At 21.4% G+C, this 16,149-nt stretch overlaps 1 protein-coding gene across 2 annotated transcripts; it reads left to right on the top strand.

Annotated features, from left to right (window-relative positions):
• The first annotated feature begins 4,154 nt into the window (after positions 1 to 4,154).
• LOC105365804 (Cyclin-dependent kinase subunit 30A) lies at positions 4,155 to 16,024 on the top strand. 2 transcript variants are annotated; one of them, XM_011504058.1, is made up of 4 exons: positions 4,155 to 4,210; positions 4,687 to 4,814; positions 13,328 to 13,434; positions 15,989 to 16,024. In XM_011504058.1, the coding sequence occupies exons 1-3, from the start codon at positions 4,155 to 4,157 to the stop codon at positions 13,363 to 13,365; spliced, it is 222 nt and encodes a 73-aa protein (XP_011502360.1). In that variant the 3' UTR covers positions 13,366 to 13,434; positions 15,989 to 16,024. The 2 variants fall into 2 exon arrangements, with proteins under 2 accessions (XP_011502360.1, XP_011502361.1); XM_011504059.1 differs by lacking the exon at positions 15,989 to 16,024 and adding an exon at positions 13,623 to 13,699.
• Positions 16,025 to 16,149: the final 125 nt, after the last annotated feature.

Below are 16,149 nucleotides of genomic sequence, written 5' to 3'. Positions count from 1 at the left end.
TACAACAAAATTATATATTTTTTTGTAAATTAGACTTTTTATTACATGCATTGATTGATTTACACATGCGTAATGATATTACGTCACCTCATTCTAATTTACAAAATAATTAACTTACAATGTAATTTTATTTTCAGCATTCTTCAATAGCAATGGAAGTTTCAAAATATTATTATTATAAGGTAAATTTAGCGGTGATATTACTTAATTATACAATTCACACTTATATTAAGGATAATAATTATCGATGAATATATATATATATATATATATAGGTAAATATAGCAGACATAAAAGACAACAGAATGAATACAATTTTTCATTTCAAACTTATAAAGAATTAAACTACATACAAAATAACTGAATTGTAAGATATCTTGTTTTTCATTTTAATAATTATATTAGATCGTACATATTTCACTTCTTGCATTTATTGCTTATAACGTAAACAAATTAATTTTTAATTATCTTTATTAGGAAATAATTATAATAGTTTCCTGAAATACATTTTACGTCCATTGATAACTGAAATAACAAATATACTTGTTACTTATATATATACATGATTGATACTGGAATATTTATATAATTGCACATAAAGAATAATTAAATTTTTGTTTGAATTATTTAGAATAAATGTATTCATTAGTATTTAAAAATATAATGAAATACATTTAAATATGAAATCAATTATTGAAATGAAATTTATTATAAATGAACTTTGTATAAACGTTTTTATATCTATGAAAATGATAGAACATGCTATCAGCCATTAAATATATTTTGATTAATTAAAACTTTTTTATTTAAATTGTAATAATATCGTAATTTTTTATGTTTATATTTATTACTGAAAGTCTTTACAATTATTAAATATGATTGAGATCATAATTTTTTCTACAATCTGTTTCAAAGATACAAAATTGGTTAAAATTTTCTTGTTTAATTTGCGGTTTTTATGTTCAGTACGTTTCTTTGCTGCATAAATTTCGACTTGCATTTTTTAACGATTTACTTACATTTCTGCATTTATTGTGCTTGTGCATCTAGTTCATATTTTAATTTAAGCTCGCCATTTCTTTATTTGTTTGAGTTATAATAAGAATTTTTATCTATTTTTGATACAAGTATATAATGTTATTACAAGGATGATCTGTTTGTTAATTAAAAAAAATTTTTATTTTGAATGTAAATTTTTAATTTTTTCAATCCATCTATTTATAATGATTAACAATTACAACATTTATAATAATTAAATAAATTATTAATAACTATTATTTAATTTAATTAATACGTTATTTATTTTATAATTTTAAAGAGCTTTTCATTTTCAATTGAATACTGTCCATAGGGCATTAGAATGGGTATAATTTAAACACGCATTACCATACATTACTTTGATACTATTCTTTTTTATATAAGTAATACTATTGTTATACTCTGTGCTAATCGAAAATATAAAAAATTTATCGTGAACTTCACCTTGCTTAACATCTATACTTGCCATCATAGTACGGTGCTACGGTATTTTTTGTAGCTAATTTCATGATAAATTGGAACATCTGTTTCCTTTAGATCTGCGAATATTGAAGTTATTATTCCGGTGATACAAAAAAAATTAATATATGATAGAAATTTTATTGGTCAATTTAAGATAGATATCTAATAATTCATTAAATTATAGATAGAATACAATTTTTCTTCTTTAATTTTAAATATATTTGGAACTTATCTTATTAACTGTTAAAAATCTTAACTATCGCACATTCATATTATTTTTAGAAGATTTAAATTCATAAACTAACTGTGGAATCCAAATGAATTAATTTCAATTTTTAGTAATTGCAATGAAGTTAAGACTAAGTGAAAAGCATCTGTTTAATTATTGATTAGCATGTTTTTAGAATTACAAATTTTTTATTTTAATATATTTTTCAATTATTCTAGAAAACATACTGTTATTTTTATTTTTATTTAATTATTTCTCTATTGTATTTTTTTTTTATATTTTATACATTCTAACTAACCTTCCAAACAAAATATATTTCTATCAAATTCTGTTTTGTTCATCAATTATCTAAGTTTCATTCTTTTATTTCCTTATTTTTAATTTATATTTTCTAGAACTGCAATATCTATAGCAAATTAAATTTGTTATCACATCTAGTTTTAATTAATTTATATTGCTTTTTAGATATCACTAATTTTCATAGACAAGCCAAAATTAAAAAAACCTATTTATAATTTCTAATATTTTATTCTTAGAATTTGAGTGGTTATTTAACATCTTAATTAAGTTAATTCATTTAAATTAAATGAATTATCAATTTTTTTATGGTAATTTTTTTTATAAGACCTATAAATTTGAATTCGAGTCCTAATTCATAAATCTTATTGTTTTAAGGAGGAATATAAATATTTTAAGGATAGCAAATTAGCAAATGTAAATTATTAACTACTGTTGTCAAATGATTTGATTAAACACAGTTTTTAATATACAAGTAAATTTAACTTATTGATACAGATTCCATTAGATTATTACATTTTATTTATTATTATATTACATTTAATTATATTTGTCTATAATATATTCTATGAGTAATAAGTGAAATATTACGATCTATTTAGTATCCCCTACATTTTTTTCTATTTGAATGTATAAGATTATATCAAAGTATACTAAATGCTTATACAGATATTTATATTTTTAATATTTGAAACTAAATTTTAAATAAATCCACTCAATAATAATCGGCTCTTTATATAAAAATCTCATTTCAAGTAATTATTTAAGGAAAATTTAATTCTAGTTCTAGTCATTATATAAAAAGAATAATTCTAAATATTTTCAATAAGCCAGACTTATTAACGATTTATTTAGTCGTATACAAAAATTAAATTATATTATATTTCATTGTAACATAACTGGTAATTCGTATTGTTTTTATAATTTTTAATATACATTCTACTTTTTTGTTGAATTATCAATGGATCATTTTTTATAAATTTCCGTAAAATATTAATAATTATTTATTTATGTTGTGTCTAATAAATTGAATACATATGTAATGCCTTTTAATATATTATTACATCTTCACAATTTTTAAACTTTCGATTACTATATATTGTATTTTCAAACCCTTTATTTCATACTCATTTCCTATATCTTATATATTATTTTAAAAATCAATTATATCATATATATAAGAATAAAATAAAAATGTATGCATTGAAGGTAGCTATCAAATTTTCTTAATGGTTGTAATAATTTTTACTGAAAAATATTTTTATACTAGAAAAGGTAGTACATTAAATAATCAAATTTCAAGAGAAAGTGTGATAGGAATTGTGGATAAAGTATATTGAGATGAAAATGTAGTGTATAACATGTGGGATAAAGTAGGATAAAAATGGTAATCATGACGAAGTCACTATTGGGAGAAATAAAGAAGGAAAATTCTCGCTTAAAGAAATTGCTACAAAATGTGTCGGACATTGTTGATATCTTCAAAGAATTATTACCTTCTACTGAATTTGTTTAACAGAAAAATCAAATTTTATTATGAAATTCTAAATGGTTTTTATGTATTTATATCATGTCAAATAATTTTTTTAAATTTATTTAAAATTAAGTATTTAAAATCATAATTAAAATTTAAAATAACGATTAAAAACATTCACTTAATAAGACTACACATACAGTATTTGAAATTGACATAACTGTTTAAAATGTTAAAGTATTATACAAAAATAATTTAAATTCTTTAATGTTGTGCATGTAGTAGTGAATATTGCAAATATAATTTTTTTATAAGATACAATTATTATAAATTAATGTGAATAATATTGGAAAATTTATAAAAAGAAATTGAGTGAATATTTTAATTCAGAGTGTATAATTTATATGTATACAATTTATTTGTATAAATTATATGTAGGATATTATTAAAATTTGCTTTTAAGTACAAAGAAGCACACGAATTATTTTAAATATAATTAATAATTTTATAACGCGCAGTTAATTTTTTCGTATAAAAAATAATTTTTTTAACCAACTTATAAAATTTCAAAAAGGGTGAAATAACGTTACGTTAAAAAAATAGTTCTATATTGTACATTTATTTATACATTTTCGTTTTAAAAATTTATAGAAAATGCCTAATAGCATTTATTATTCAGATAAATATTATGATGACGCATACGAATACAGGTTAACGATACCATTCTTATTCTTTGCATATTTTTGATATGATAAATTTTTTATCTTGTTACTTTGTAAATAAACAATTATGAAGAAAAATAAAAATATAAAAATGAGAAAAGTAAAAGAATGTTTTATAAAACAAACGCAGCTGAATTATTGTTTAAATTTTATATTTTCTGACAAAAATATAAAATATATATTCTTTACATATGAATTTTTTTTATCTATCAAATTAAAAGTTAATTAAAAAATAAAAGAAATAATTTTAATATATTTTCTAGTAAAAATATTTTTACTTAGAAATTTCATAAAAGTAAATAAATTTAGTACATTATCAATATTAAAAATTTATTCACTTAAGAGTAATTATACATAATTACAATTGGTATCTTTTATAATAAAATACTTATAAAAAATGAAGAAAATTTTTAATTTAAACAAATAATTATTGAAGTTACAATGTAATAATTTTTTTATTTTAGACATGTGGTACTACCAAAAGAACTTGAAAAACTTGTACCGAAAACTCATCTTATGTCTGAACGAGAATGGAGAGCAATTGGAGTTCAGCAAAGTGAAGGATGGATACATTATATGACTCATCAACCTGGTATCCATATTATCTTATATTTCTAATAAATGTTTATATGTATTTATCACCTATTCTGCATTCACTTTCCATCCAAATAGATGAAATTAAAAAAATATATAATACGTTAAGTTAAAAACTGTAAAATAAACATAATAAAATAACAAAATAATTTTAATTAGGCTAGTAATTTCATTTAGTAATTTATGATTTTTATTTTTAATTTAGTTGATTTATATATTACAAATTATAAGTATATAGTAAAAAAATAATTTTAATAAAAGTTATTTTAAGAAAAGAAAATTAATAAAGATAAAAGAAATATTTAATTTTTGTTTTAATTTACAAAACTTCAGGAATTAAGCAATGTGTTTATGTAAAAGTAGATTTGCACATACAAATATGAATCTGTATATCAGCTTAATAAATAATATGTATTATATTTGTCAAAATTAGTAGACATTTATTTATTATAATATAGCTTATAGTAATCTTATCTGTAGTTAATAATCTCAAAAATATAAAAAATACTAATAGTGCATTAGTTTAAAGTTGTAAAATCTGTATTTATACAAAATCATAGTTATGGTTTAATTATAATACACTTTAAGAGATAATTTAATTGGTACATGGTTACTTAAATGCATCAAGTAGAAACTTTGATTATTAATTATTATTAATATTGATTAACTTTTATTATTATTATTATATTATAGAAACTTTGATAAAGCATAAAAATACTTTATCTTATATATTTTATACTTTCACAATAATGTACCCTATGTAATACTTCTTTCAACTGATAATTGTAAAAAAATTAAAATATTCTTGCTTGTAACTAAAAGTGTACAAATTAACTAATTTATAGTATTATAAACAGAATCATTATCATAAGTATGAGCTTTTTCTTTTAGCGAATAAATTCTATTAAAAGAAATCAATATAGAGACATGAAAATTGGATACATAAGTAATTTTAGCTAATTTATACTGATTGAAATATGAAAATTAAATTCTTAAAATATAATAAAATTAAAATCTTAAGTATATCTTTGAAGTCTATTCAGATATATTTTTTTTTTTTAATAAAATAAGCTATCATTGTTTTATTCAAATTCTTTTTAAATCATCTTTATTTTCTTAAACGTTTAACTTAAAATGTGTTTATGTAGTACATTATCATAAATTTACAACTTGTTTTATCAGTTGATAAAAATAATTTAGCTATTGAATATTAAAGCAATTGTATCAAATTATATTTGTAAGAAATCTATTTAAATATTTAATAATAACAACTAGTTATACATATATATATATATATATATAAACATAAATAATCACTTTATTACAAATATTTTTTAATTGTTATAAATTTATAACATTTCATTTTTAAAGAGTTGTAAAAGTTTTTTTACAAGTAACTTTTTTGTAAAAGTAACAGTTTAAAAAAAAATTAATTAAATGCATCTTTATTAGTGTAATGTATGTTTATTGTATATTTATTAATGTAAACTATTTTCAAATTTTTGTATTGTAATGTTTTTTATAATGTAATTATATTTATACATTGTGTGATCATCAAGAATAAAGTATATTGTGCGACAATATATAACATCTTAAATAAATTAATTAATTTTTTCTAATGCAACAATTTAATATAAATAAAAAATAATCATTGTGTCATGTAAAATAAATTATTGAATGTTTTAAGTATGTGCAACAACAGAGAATTCATTCAAATGAAACATCACATATTTATATTATATTTAATAATTAAATTAAATATTACATATAATTATTACTTATAATATTATATTTCAATATAGAATATTTCATATATTTCTCTTATATTGAATTTATATTTATCAATCAATAGACTACAGTTTTATTAGTTAGCATATACATTTTTATTTTAAAAATTAATCTATAATTTCTATAATATAGTTTATTATAAAATTAGTAAATTAGTAACAGATTTTTCTCAATTACTTTTATCATTCATTTTGATTAACTACATATTATTTTGTATATGTACATTTTAATATACTCTTTTTTATTGTAATCCAAAAATGATAGGTATTCAAGTAATTACATTATTTACTAAATAATTTTTTATTTGCTGTTAAGATGAATGAATTTGTAGGTATAAGATATTTAATTATTTTTATTGTCAAATACAAAATATTATTTTTTACTATTATTATATAAAAATATTTTATTAAGTGATTTCATTAAATTTTTTGTTTTTCATAAGTTTAATTTACGAAAGATTATTAAATTACATCAGTAAAAGTATTTTTTCTTTAATATGACCTTTTAAAGTATATTTTTTCAAAATTATATAGCATTAGTTATATATTATATAGCATTATATATTAGTTATATAGTTATAAAATAATTACTGGAAATAAAGAAAGAATATTTTAAATGAAGATAAAATTGTTGTATTTTTGTTGACATTTCTTTTACCTCAAATGCAATGTGGATCAAACTGATTTAAAATGCAGTTAATGTTCGTTATTCAGGTTATGCAGGTAATGTTTATTATCCAAACAATCCAATTGCTGTTGTAAAATTCAACAGTGATCATTATATATAGTTCACAATAATTAACATTAAATACATTCGAATGAATAATATTGGCACTAATCAATGAAATGAAGTGACTTCTATCATATCTAGATCTTGAAAATAACATAACATAATAAATTTAACTTAGATGTGAAATATTTCGAATTAGTATATAAGAAATTAATTCATAAAAATCCCATTGACACTACTAATGTGTAGATAAATTATATGTTACATCTCTATAACAGTTTGGTATTATGATTAGGGATATTTTATTTTGTAAGCAATATTGTGTCAGTTAATATCGCGAAAGAATTATTAAAATAATTTTATTTATTTATTTGTAAGTTCTTTTATTTTTAATCTATTCAATCTTTTCATAAATCTTAATAATATATTAATATATTAAAAAATAATGTGTCATTACTCATTTTTAATTTTCTTGCTTAAAACAACTATTTTAAAACTTAGTATTAAAGTATAATGAAATATCTATTGATATCACTAGATATTAATATTTTATACATAATTTACAAAAATAATGATAGCTTTAAATTTAAATGTAAGAATGTAACTTTAAAAATATTATTATTATTTACTCAATAAAGTAATGGATAAATGATTTAATAATAAATTAAATTATATATATCAATATTATATTTTTTTAATATTATATATCAATACTATCTTGTGATACCATTATAATTTCAAATATGAGAATCTTGTTGGTATTTTCTTCTTGAAGTTATTTTACATGGTAATATCCTTTAACAACTTGAATTGATGGATATATTAATATTTATTAAAGTTGCTAATAAAAAAAAAAAATTTGAATTGTGTTTCGTCGTTGACTAAATATTGAAAATATTAAATTTTCTATAAAATAAAAAAGATTCAGAAGTATAATGAAGTTATTCTTTTTTAGAAATTTATTGAAAATTGGTTGGTTAACGTGAATTTCAATATAAATCACTATCTAATTTATGAATTTGAATCTCGAAGTTGTTTATATTTTTAAATACAAGCAAGTTAGTTACATAATAGAATACCCAATATTTTTTCTTTATACAAGTTAAATTGATGTTTTAAAACCTTTTGTTAAAAGGTATATATTAAAATACTTTTAGTTAAAAATCTTATAGTTGTTTTTTAAAGCGCAGTTTTAAAACGAGAAATATTCAATTAATACCGATCTATTATTTCGAACACTAAGCATATTATTTAATTTTTAAATGCTTTCTACAATGACTAAGAAAATACGTTATCATTCTATATATCATGATAGGGATTAATCAATCTCATAATTTATTTTTATTACTTACTCATTATAAATTAATTAAATCAAATTACTCTGATTATAGAGCTACTCGCACAAATTTAAATATATATAAGAAATCAGACAAAAGAGGCATTGTGACCATCATATTATTAAAGTTTAGATAAATGTGTAGTCTACCGACAATTCTCAGTATCGCATTGTACTGTATGCTTATGAGAAAATGAATGTATTTTATTATAATTAAAAGGGAAAATCTGGTCTTGTTCAATTGATAACTTAGAAATAATTCTCGATATTATGTGCTTTCAACTAAACACTGGTTTTGTAAACAAAAATTAGTAAATAAATATACAATTTATATATTGTTTTTCAACGCACGCGTGTGCATGTGTATGTATTTATTTTATTAATATTCGAGACTTTTTTGTGTCAAAAGTTAAAAACTAAATTATTACCTATTCAAATCTGAGGTTTCTTTTACAATACTTTATTAATTATACAAATGACGAACAAAAAAATATCACTCTTCATACTGGCTTTTTATTGAGAACGTAATAAGGAGGGAAATTTCATTCCACTCTATTAATTTTTTATCAGTTTGGATCTTTACCTTGAACTTGATTTTGCAAAATTTTTCTGATTACACCTTTTTTTAGTTAAAGTTAAAAAATGCCCATAAACTGACTTCATTTGCATGGTTGTGAAAATGATTCACATTAACATTGTTTTACTCGTAATCTTAAGTGTAATTGTATTATATTTCACGATGCTTCGTTTGAATACCAACAATTTTTCACTTCTTTTTTGTTTTGAGGCAGTTTTAGAGCTTTTTCAAAATTTAATATAAAATACTATAAATAATAATTCAAGCATGAAATTGATAATAAAATATACTTCTATATAATTCTTCATTATAATTCTCTCTCTCTCTCTCTCTCTCTCTCTCTCACTCATAAAAATGTTTATGAATAACAATGAATACTTATTATCGTTCAAATCAGATTATTTTTTAATTAATAAGCAAACGATCAAACCTTTATACCTTGCTTTAACATTAATAGAAAGGCTCATGCTTATAATTGTTGGTACTTTTTCATGCGAATATTTTTATATCATTCCAATAATAATTAAAACTTCATGTTATTGCATAATTGCTATTATTTACGGTTAAATAGAAAGCAAAATAACTAAATCTGGATAAACAGAAATAGACATTTTTCAATATTTAAAAAAAAAGTGTAAATATAGTGGTACAATTCATCATGCACGAATGAATATATACACTGTTTGAATTTAAACAATGTATTGATTATATTTAATATTATGAGGAACTTATAAAAAAATAAAAATATTAAATTTAATGCTAAAAAGTATAATTGAATAATATTTTAATATAAGAAAAACAATGAATTTTAATAGCATATAATTTGCGTTTATCAAGAATACAATTAAAAATTAATAAATAATAGTAAAAGCAAAAATTTTCTAAATTTTAACTTAATAATTTTTTAACTCATAAATAATATATATTTGTACTTGTTAAGCAAACTATCTAAGGAAAAAGGTAAAAACTTACTTGTATATAGACTTGGTCATAAAAATTTTGTCAAATATATAATCAAAAGTATATTTACATATAAAAATTAATAATGGCAGTTAAAAAATTTTGAAAGTTTTGAAACATATATATATTATACTAATAATACTTCGAGAAAAAAAAACAATTACAAGATTATTAACAATAAAGCAAAGAATTTCCAAAAATATTGGATAAAATTTACAATAGTTATTGTTGCTAATCAGAAACATAATATGCACATTACTTTGCTTGTATATTTTAAACGTGTGGACTTAAAAAATTATGATATTAACTTCCAACGCGATACTTATTGTTATTATAATTATTTTACTAAAATAATTATGCGGATCAGTCAATGAATATTTAGAAACTTCAATAATATAAGAAGTGCTCATATTATAGATATCGTGAAGAACTTCCATCTGAGCTTTTTTTTTTTTTTGTTAGTCCCATTTCCTTTCTCCAATACTTATCTACCAAAAGTACTTGTGTATCATAAATGTGTTTCCACCACATAGTCAATAAAATTTTAATCGGTGCAAAGAATGAGTCGAAAAGAAAAATGATTTGTAATGATTATAAACATTATCACCACTTATTAATTTAATTATTTCACAGTCAATTTATTATATAACATTTACTGTTAATAGTATGTATGATAAAACTATTAACTTAACATTTGTGATACTAGATAAAAATAATTAAAATTGAAAAATACGCCATCCAAATATAGTGCATTTAATTATTTCAGTTAACACAATTATTAAAATTAAAAATTTCAAAGAAGTATTTAAGCAAGTCTTTCTTTTACCTATATACCGTTATAAGTAGTCTTCATATGTGCAATATGCCCTTCTTAATGTTATTTGCTGTATGCAAGTTTTCATAGTATATCTAGTTCCCGATTACGTAAAGGTATCTAAGAATTTCCATTTTATAAATAAAAATTATATTTCTGATGCTACTAAAAATGGATTAGAAAAAAGATAAACTCGAAATTTTGTTAAATTTTAATTAAACTTTTACTCACTGACTCTTATTTATAATTTTAGCAGTTTTATAATTTTGAAAATTTTTATTCTTTGTCAATAATTGCTGCTATGCTTTTAGTGTCTTTTTACTTTTTACTTTTTTTAATTACTATTTTTAATTTTGTTTTTCTATGCATAATATTTGCATTTAAATTGTCGACGCAGATCAAAAGATAATTATCTTTTTTTATTAGTCCCATATCTTGCATAATGCTTATTTTGTATATCATTTCATGTAATTTATAATACTAATCTTCGCATTCATTACATGATAGTACATGTCTAAAAATAGAGTACCGAACGAGGAGGGCCAAATATCTAAAGTTAGGTGTAAACTCCCAGATGGTTGATGGCTGGATTGCGGGCGAGTGGACAGGATAAGGCATGTATTCAATAATAAATAGTTTCGTTGTTTGTTGTAGTTTATTGCGATAATTGCATTAGTTGTATTATAATGATTTTTAGTTGATGTTTGAATGTTTTCATTTCTTGAGTTTTGGATTACTATTGTCACAGAGCGGTGATGTGCATTGCATGTACAGGTAGAAGGTCGTAACTTTTCTGGTTCTCTATATGTAATGCACGTGGTGATGGAGTTGTACACGTAGAAGAACAAAGTCGTACACCCCCGCGCTTCCTTGTGTAGTGGCACGTGGCAGTAGCTTGAGTTTGCTTTGTTATTGGCTTATTGCTTACCTTGTTTGCTCTGCAGGTGTGCTCTTGGTAGCACTTCATCTTGGTCTGCATATATATTGCCGCGTACGCTGCCTCGTAAGTCTATCTTGTGAAAACTAAACTTGCCCCTTATGTGTTTGCAGATTATGTGAGCTTAGCATATTGTGTATTATTATCGTTATTCAGGAATGGAACTTTTACCTTGTGAGTTCTGCAGATTTTGTGCTCGTGATGTCTGAAAGCTTTGCCTCGTGCGGCAGCTTGTAGTTTCTGTGTTGTGTTTTGCTGGCTATACCTGATATTGTTTGCTGAATTTGCCTCCAACGGCTCCTTATAGGTTATGATTATGTTGTGCTCAATGCACCACTGGTTTCTTGTTCCCTTTTCCTTTTCTTATTTATTCTTCTCTTAATTATTGGCCTTTACTGTGTATGTCTACGTCATTGTTCTATGGCGTTCCTTTTGAGAAGAAGTCTTGCCGGCTTCTTTTGTGAGAAGAAGCAGTTGCGCCTTACGGGCATCTGAAAGGCATTTTCAACCACCGTGTGGTCTTTACAAATAGCCTCCTTGGCGTTTCCAATCAGAGCGCCTCTTTCTAGGCGTCTCCAATCTAATTGACTTACTTGCATCCCCACCACAAGGGGGACTTTTTTGGCGCGTTCTCACTTCACTATCCAAGCCACATGTAGCTGGGTTTGACAACAACGTATGCTTTATGCGTATGCGTTGCAAATGTTGCCTGTAATACCCTTTTTCCGGATGTCAAGCGATGTGGTTTTTTCCTTATATTTTTATGACTTTTTTTCACAACTTTAAATGACTTGTTTTTTCCAGATGCTTAACGACTTGATTTTTCGGAACTCTAATAGCTAGTTTTCGAGATGTTTAATGACTTGGGAATATTCTTACAATTTCGAATAGTATTAATAAGTTAAATTTTATTAAAGAGAAAAAATTGCTATTTACTAAAAAATTTATAAATATTACTTCTCTATAATATATTTGTGCTGAAATGTAAAAGATTGTGTATAGCAAAAACACTAAACATATATTTCATTGCATTCAAAGAAATTTAAAAATTTGTTTTTACTACTTAAATATTTATTTTTGTTTTATGAGTTAATTTAATAATTAAACTCGTTAATTTCATTCTTCTGTGGTAATCTGTATTAAAATAAAATACTTATCTATAAAAGTTCTTTCAATATTTCTAAATTATGAATTCATATTTAATAGCTCCTGATCTTAAACTTATATTCTAATCATTACATATATACAAATATCTTTGAGAATATCTTGCAAACGGGTATATTTCAATGGTCTAAATGTATTATAATACAAATAAAAATGTTTTTATAAAAATTTTATCACAACTTATTATGAATCTAATTATTCCACAGGAAATTTATCAACAATGTATCTAATAAAAGAGGTCTAAGGGAAAGGAAGATAAAAACAAGTTACTAATACGATTAATTAAATTCAATGAAGAGATGAATACTTAGAGGTATAATACGTTACTGTATTTATTATTTTAAATAAAAGATTATGCATTATATAATTAGATAATTTTATTTGTAATGAAATATAACATAATTGATTATTACTTTTTAATATAATTTATTATCAATAATATATATTATATAACTAAGTGTATTATCAGTTTTAGTAACTAAAGAATTTATATATTACTAGATTATCATTAGAAAATTTGCAACTTCATCTATTTTAAACAGCAAATAAAAAATTCGAAGTACAACAACGCAAAATGCAAAATTTGTTTGGATAAAAAAATATATGTTCAAATTCGAAATGATTATTAAGTTATTAACATAAATTATTAAACGATTTCTAACATATATAAAAGGTAAAAAATCACAACCAAATAAATATCGACTACTATTAATTATTCTATTAGTAAATTTAAAAGTCGTATATTTAGATCTTTAAATATTAATATTTAATTTAACATAAAAAAATTCGATTTTATTAACAAAATTCATCGTAAGTAACAACAAAGCGAAATATTTTGACAGAATTTAAAGTAAATTTTAATATCTAACTGCTTGATTATCTGTGAAATTCTATTCCTTATCTAATGTTGCATACCCATAGTAAAATAAGATAATACCTGCACACACACACAAACATATATAAATTTATTTTAATTATTCATTACTATTGCAATTAGAAATTACTAATAAAATCATAAGATTAATTTGAAATTATCTTTGAAGAATTTTTGAATTAATTACAACTCATTACAAAATCTTTAAAAATCAATTTTCTAAAAAAATTCAAATTTCATAGAAATCAATAGAATAAAAATTTGCATTTTTCACTGGTTTTACTATAAAAGGAAAATATTATTTAAAATAATCTCATTTAAATTATTAACACTAAATCTTTCAGTCTGTATTACAATACTGTTTAATAAAAATTGATGAATGATTTTCAAGAAATTTTTGTGCTTTAAAAATTCCAGCCTTCAAACAGAGAAATGTTTTAGTAACTTTGTTATGTGTTATATGTAAATGTGTTAAATTTATCATGAAGTTCGAATAAGTTTCATTCAAACTTATATATTAAATTTTCGATTTCTTGTGCATATGTGATCTTTAAATATGCTATTATGACTACTTTAAATTTATACTTTCAGTATAATCAACATGAAAGTTAACAGATTATATTTATATCCCTCCGTCCATATTATGTCCAGTATTGATTTTATTAACAGTCACGTAATTATTTGTACTAATATTTTATTTAAACAATCAACAAATCTTAACTGTTTATTATATCAATATTTATTGAATAAATATCTATAAATACATACTTTATCGTTTGATAATTAAGAGAAAAATTTTTAATTTGATTATAAAGTTGTATAAACAAATAAGAAGCAAATATAAAAAAATAAAATAACATTTTATTTATATTATCAACCATTTAATCGTTTAAGTTCATAAAAAAAGGTTGTATAAATAACGCATTAATTTTACAGCTGAAATATTCCAATATTCACAATTGTTAAACTCATCCGTAACTTACGCGCTGTATTAAAAAAATGTATACTTCCAGATTATAATTAGAAATATTTAATTTTCAACTTTATATAGCTTTTGATTTAGTCATAATATTGTTACAAATTTACTATGGATAGTAAGTAGATCGAATTACTACAATTAGCTTGATTCTGCATCATATAATTTTGATTATTTTAAATTGTATTAAGATATAAATATTAAAAAATTATAGATAATGTAATATGTAAGATTTTTAATGCATTAAAAACTATTTAAAGTATTAATAATACAATACACGAAAATGATAATGAAGAACAGAGTAATTAAAAATAGTAATTGAAATTTTAATATCAATAAAAGCAATGAAATAAAAGGTGACGATAAAGTATTACATTTAACTTTATACTTTATATTTATAGAAATAAATAAAAAAGTTGCAAGCTTTATATGTATATATAACAAATTTATCCAAACAATAATACATCAATTTTTTTTCCATTATATAAAAATTTGTATATTTTTATATTTGTATAATTAATTAAAAATTGTACTGTATTATATTTTAGGTCATTTTCTTATAAATATATTGATCATTTATTATAATAATTATGTCAGATTTTTAAATTATTTGCAAAATAATTATAACATTATAGAATTTTTTCAATTTTTCTACAATACATTTATCATCTTATCTATTAAACTTTTTGTTTTTTTCCTATATATTTAATATATTTATGATTTGTAGATAATCCATTTGTATCCCTATTAAATAATCATTTTATAGTATTAAATATTTAACATATAATTTATGAAGTAATTAATTATATTATCTGTCAATTTTCAAGATTTGAATTGACAGTGCACTTTGTTATTACTACATAAGCATAAATTATGAATAACTTCTTAAGTTAATAAATACTAAAATTATTATTTTTCTGCAGAAAATGCTTAAGATATTTTAATTCATTTCATTAATTAAGTATATTCTTCTAATATATGAATTTGTATTGAATAAACTAACAATTTTATTTTCAGAACCACACATCTTACTCTTTAAAAGGAAAATTACTTGCTCTTCGATAGAAAAAAAACTTTAAAGCTCTTATAATATTCATAACAGAATTTGCATAAATTCAAGATAGATTATGAACTATTTCCAACATTAAAAAATTAAAACATATTGATCAATTTTTAAT

Source organism: Ceratosolen solmsi, unplaced genomic scaffold (assembly GCF_000503995.2).
Source record: "Ceratosolen solmsi marchali unplaced genomic scaffold, CerSol_1.0 scaffold26, whole genome shotgun sequence".
Classification (NCBI taxonomy): Eukaryota; Metazoa; Arthropoda; class Insecta; order Hymenoptera; family Agaonidae; genus Ceratosolen; species Ceratosolen solmsi.
Note: the sequence above shows the minus strand (reverse complement) of the source record. Positions and strands in the feature narration are given on the sequence as shown.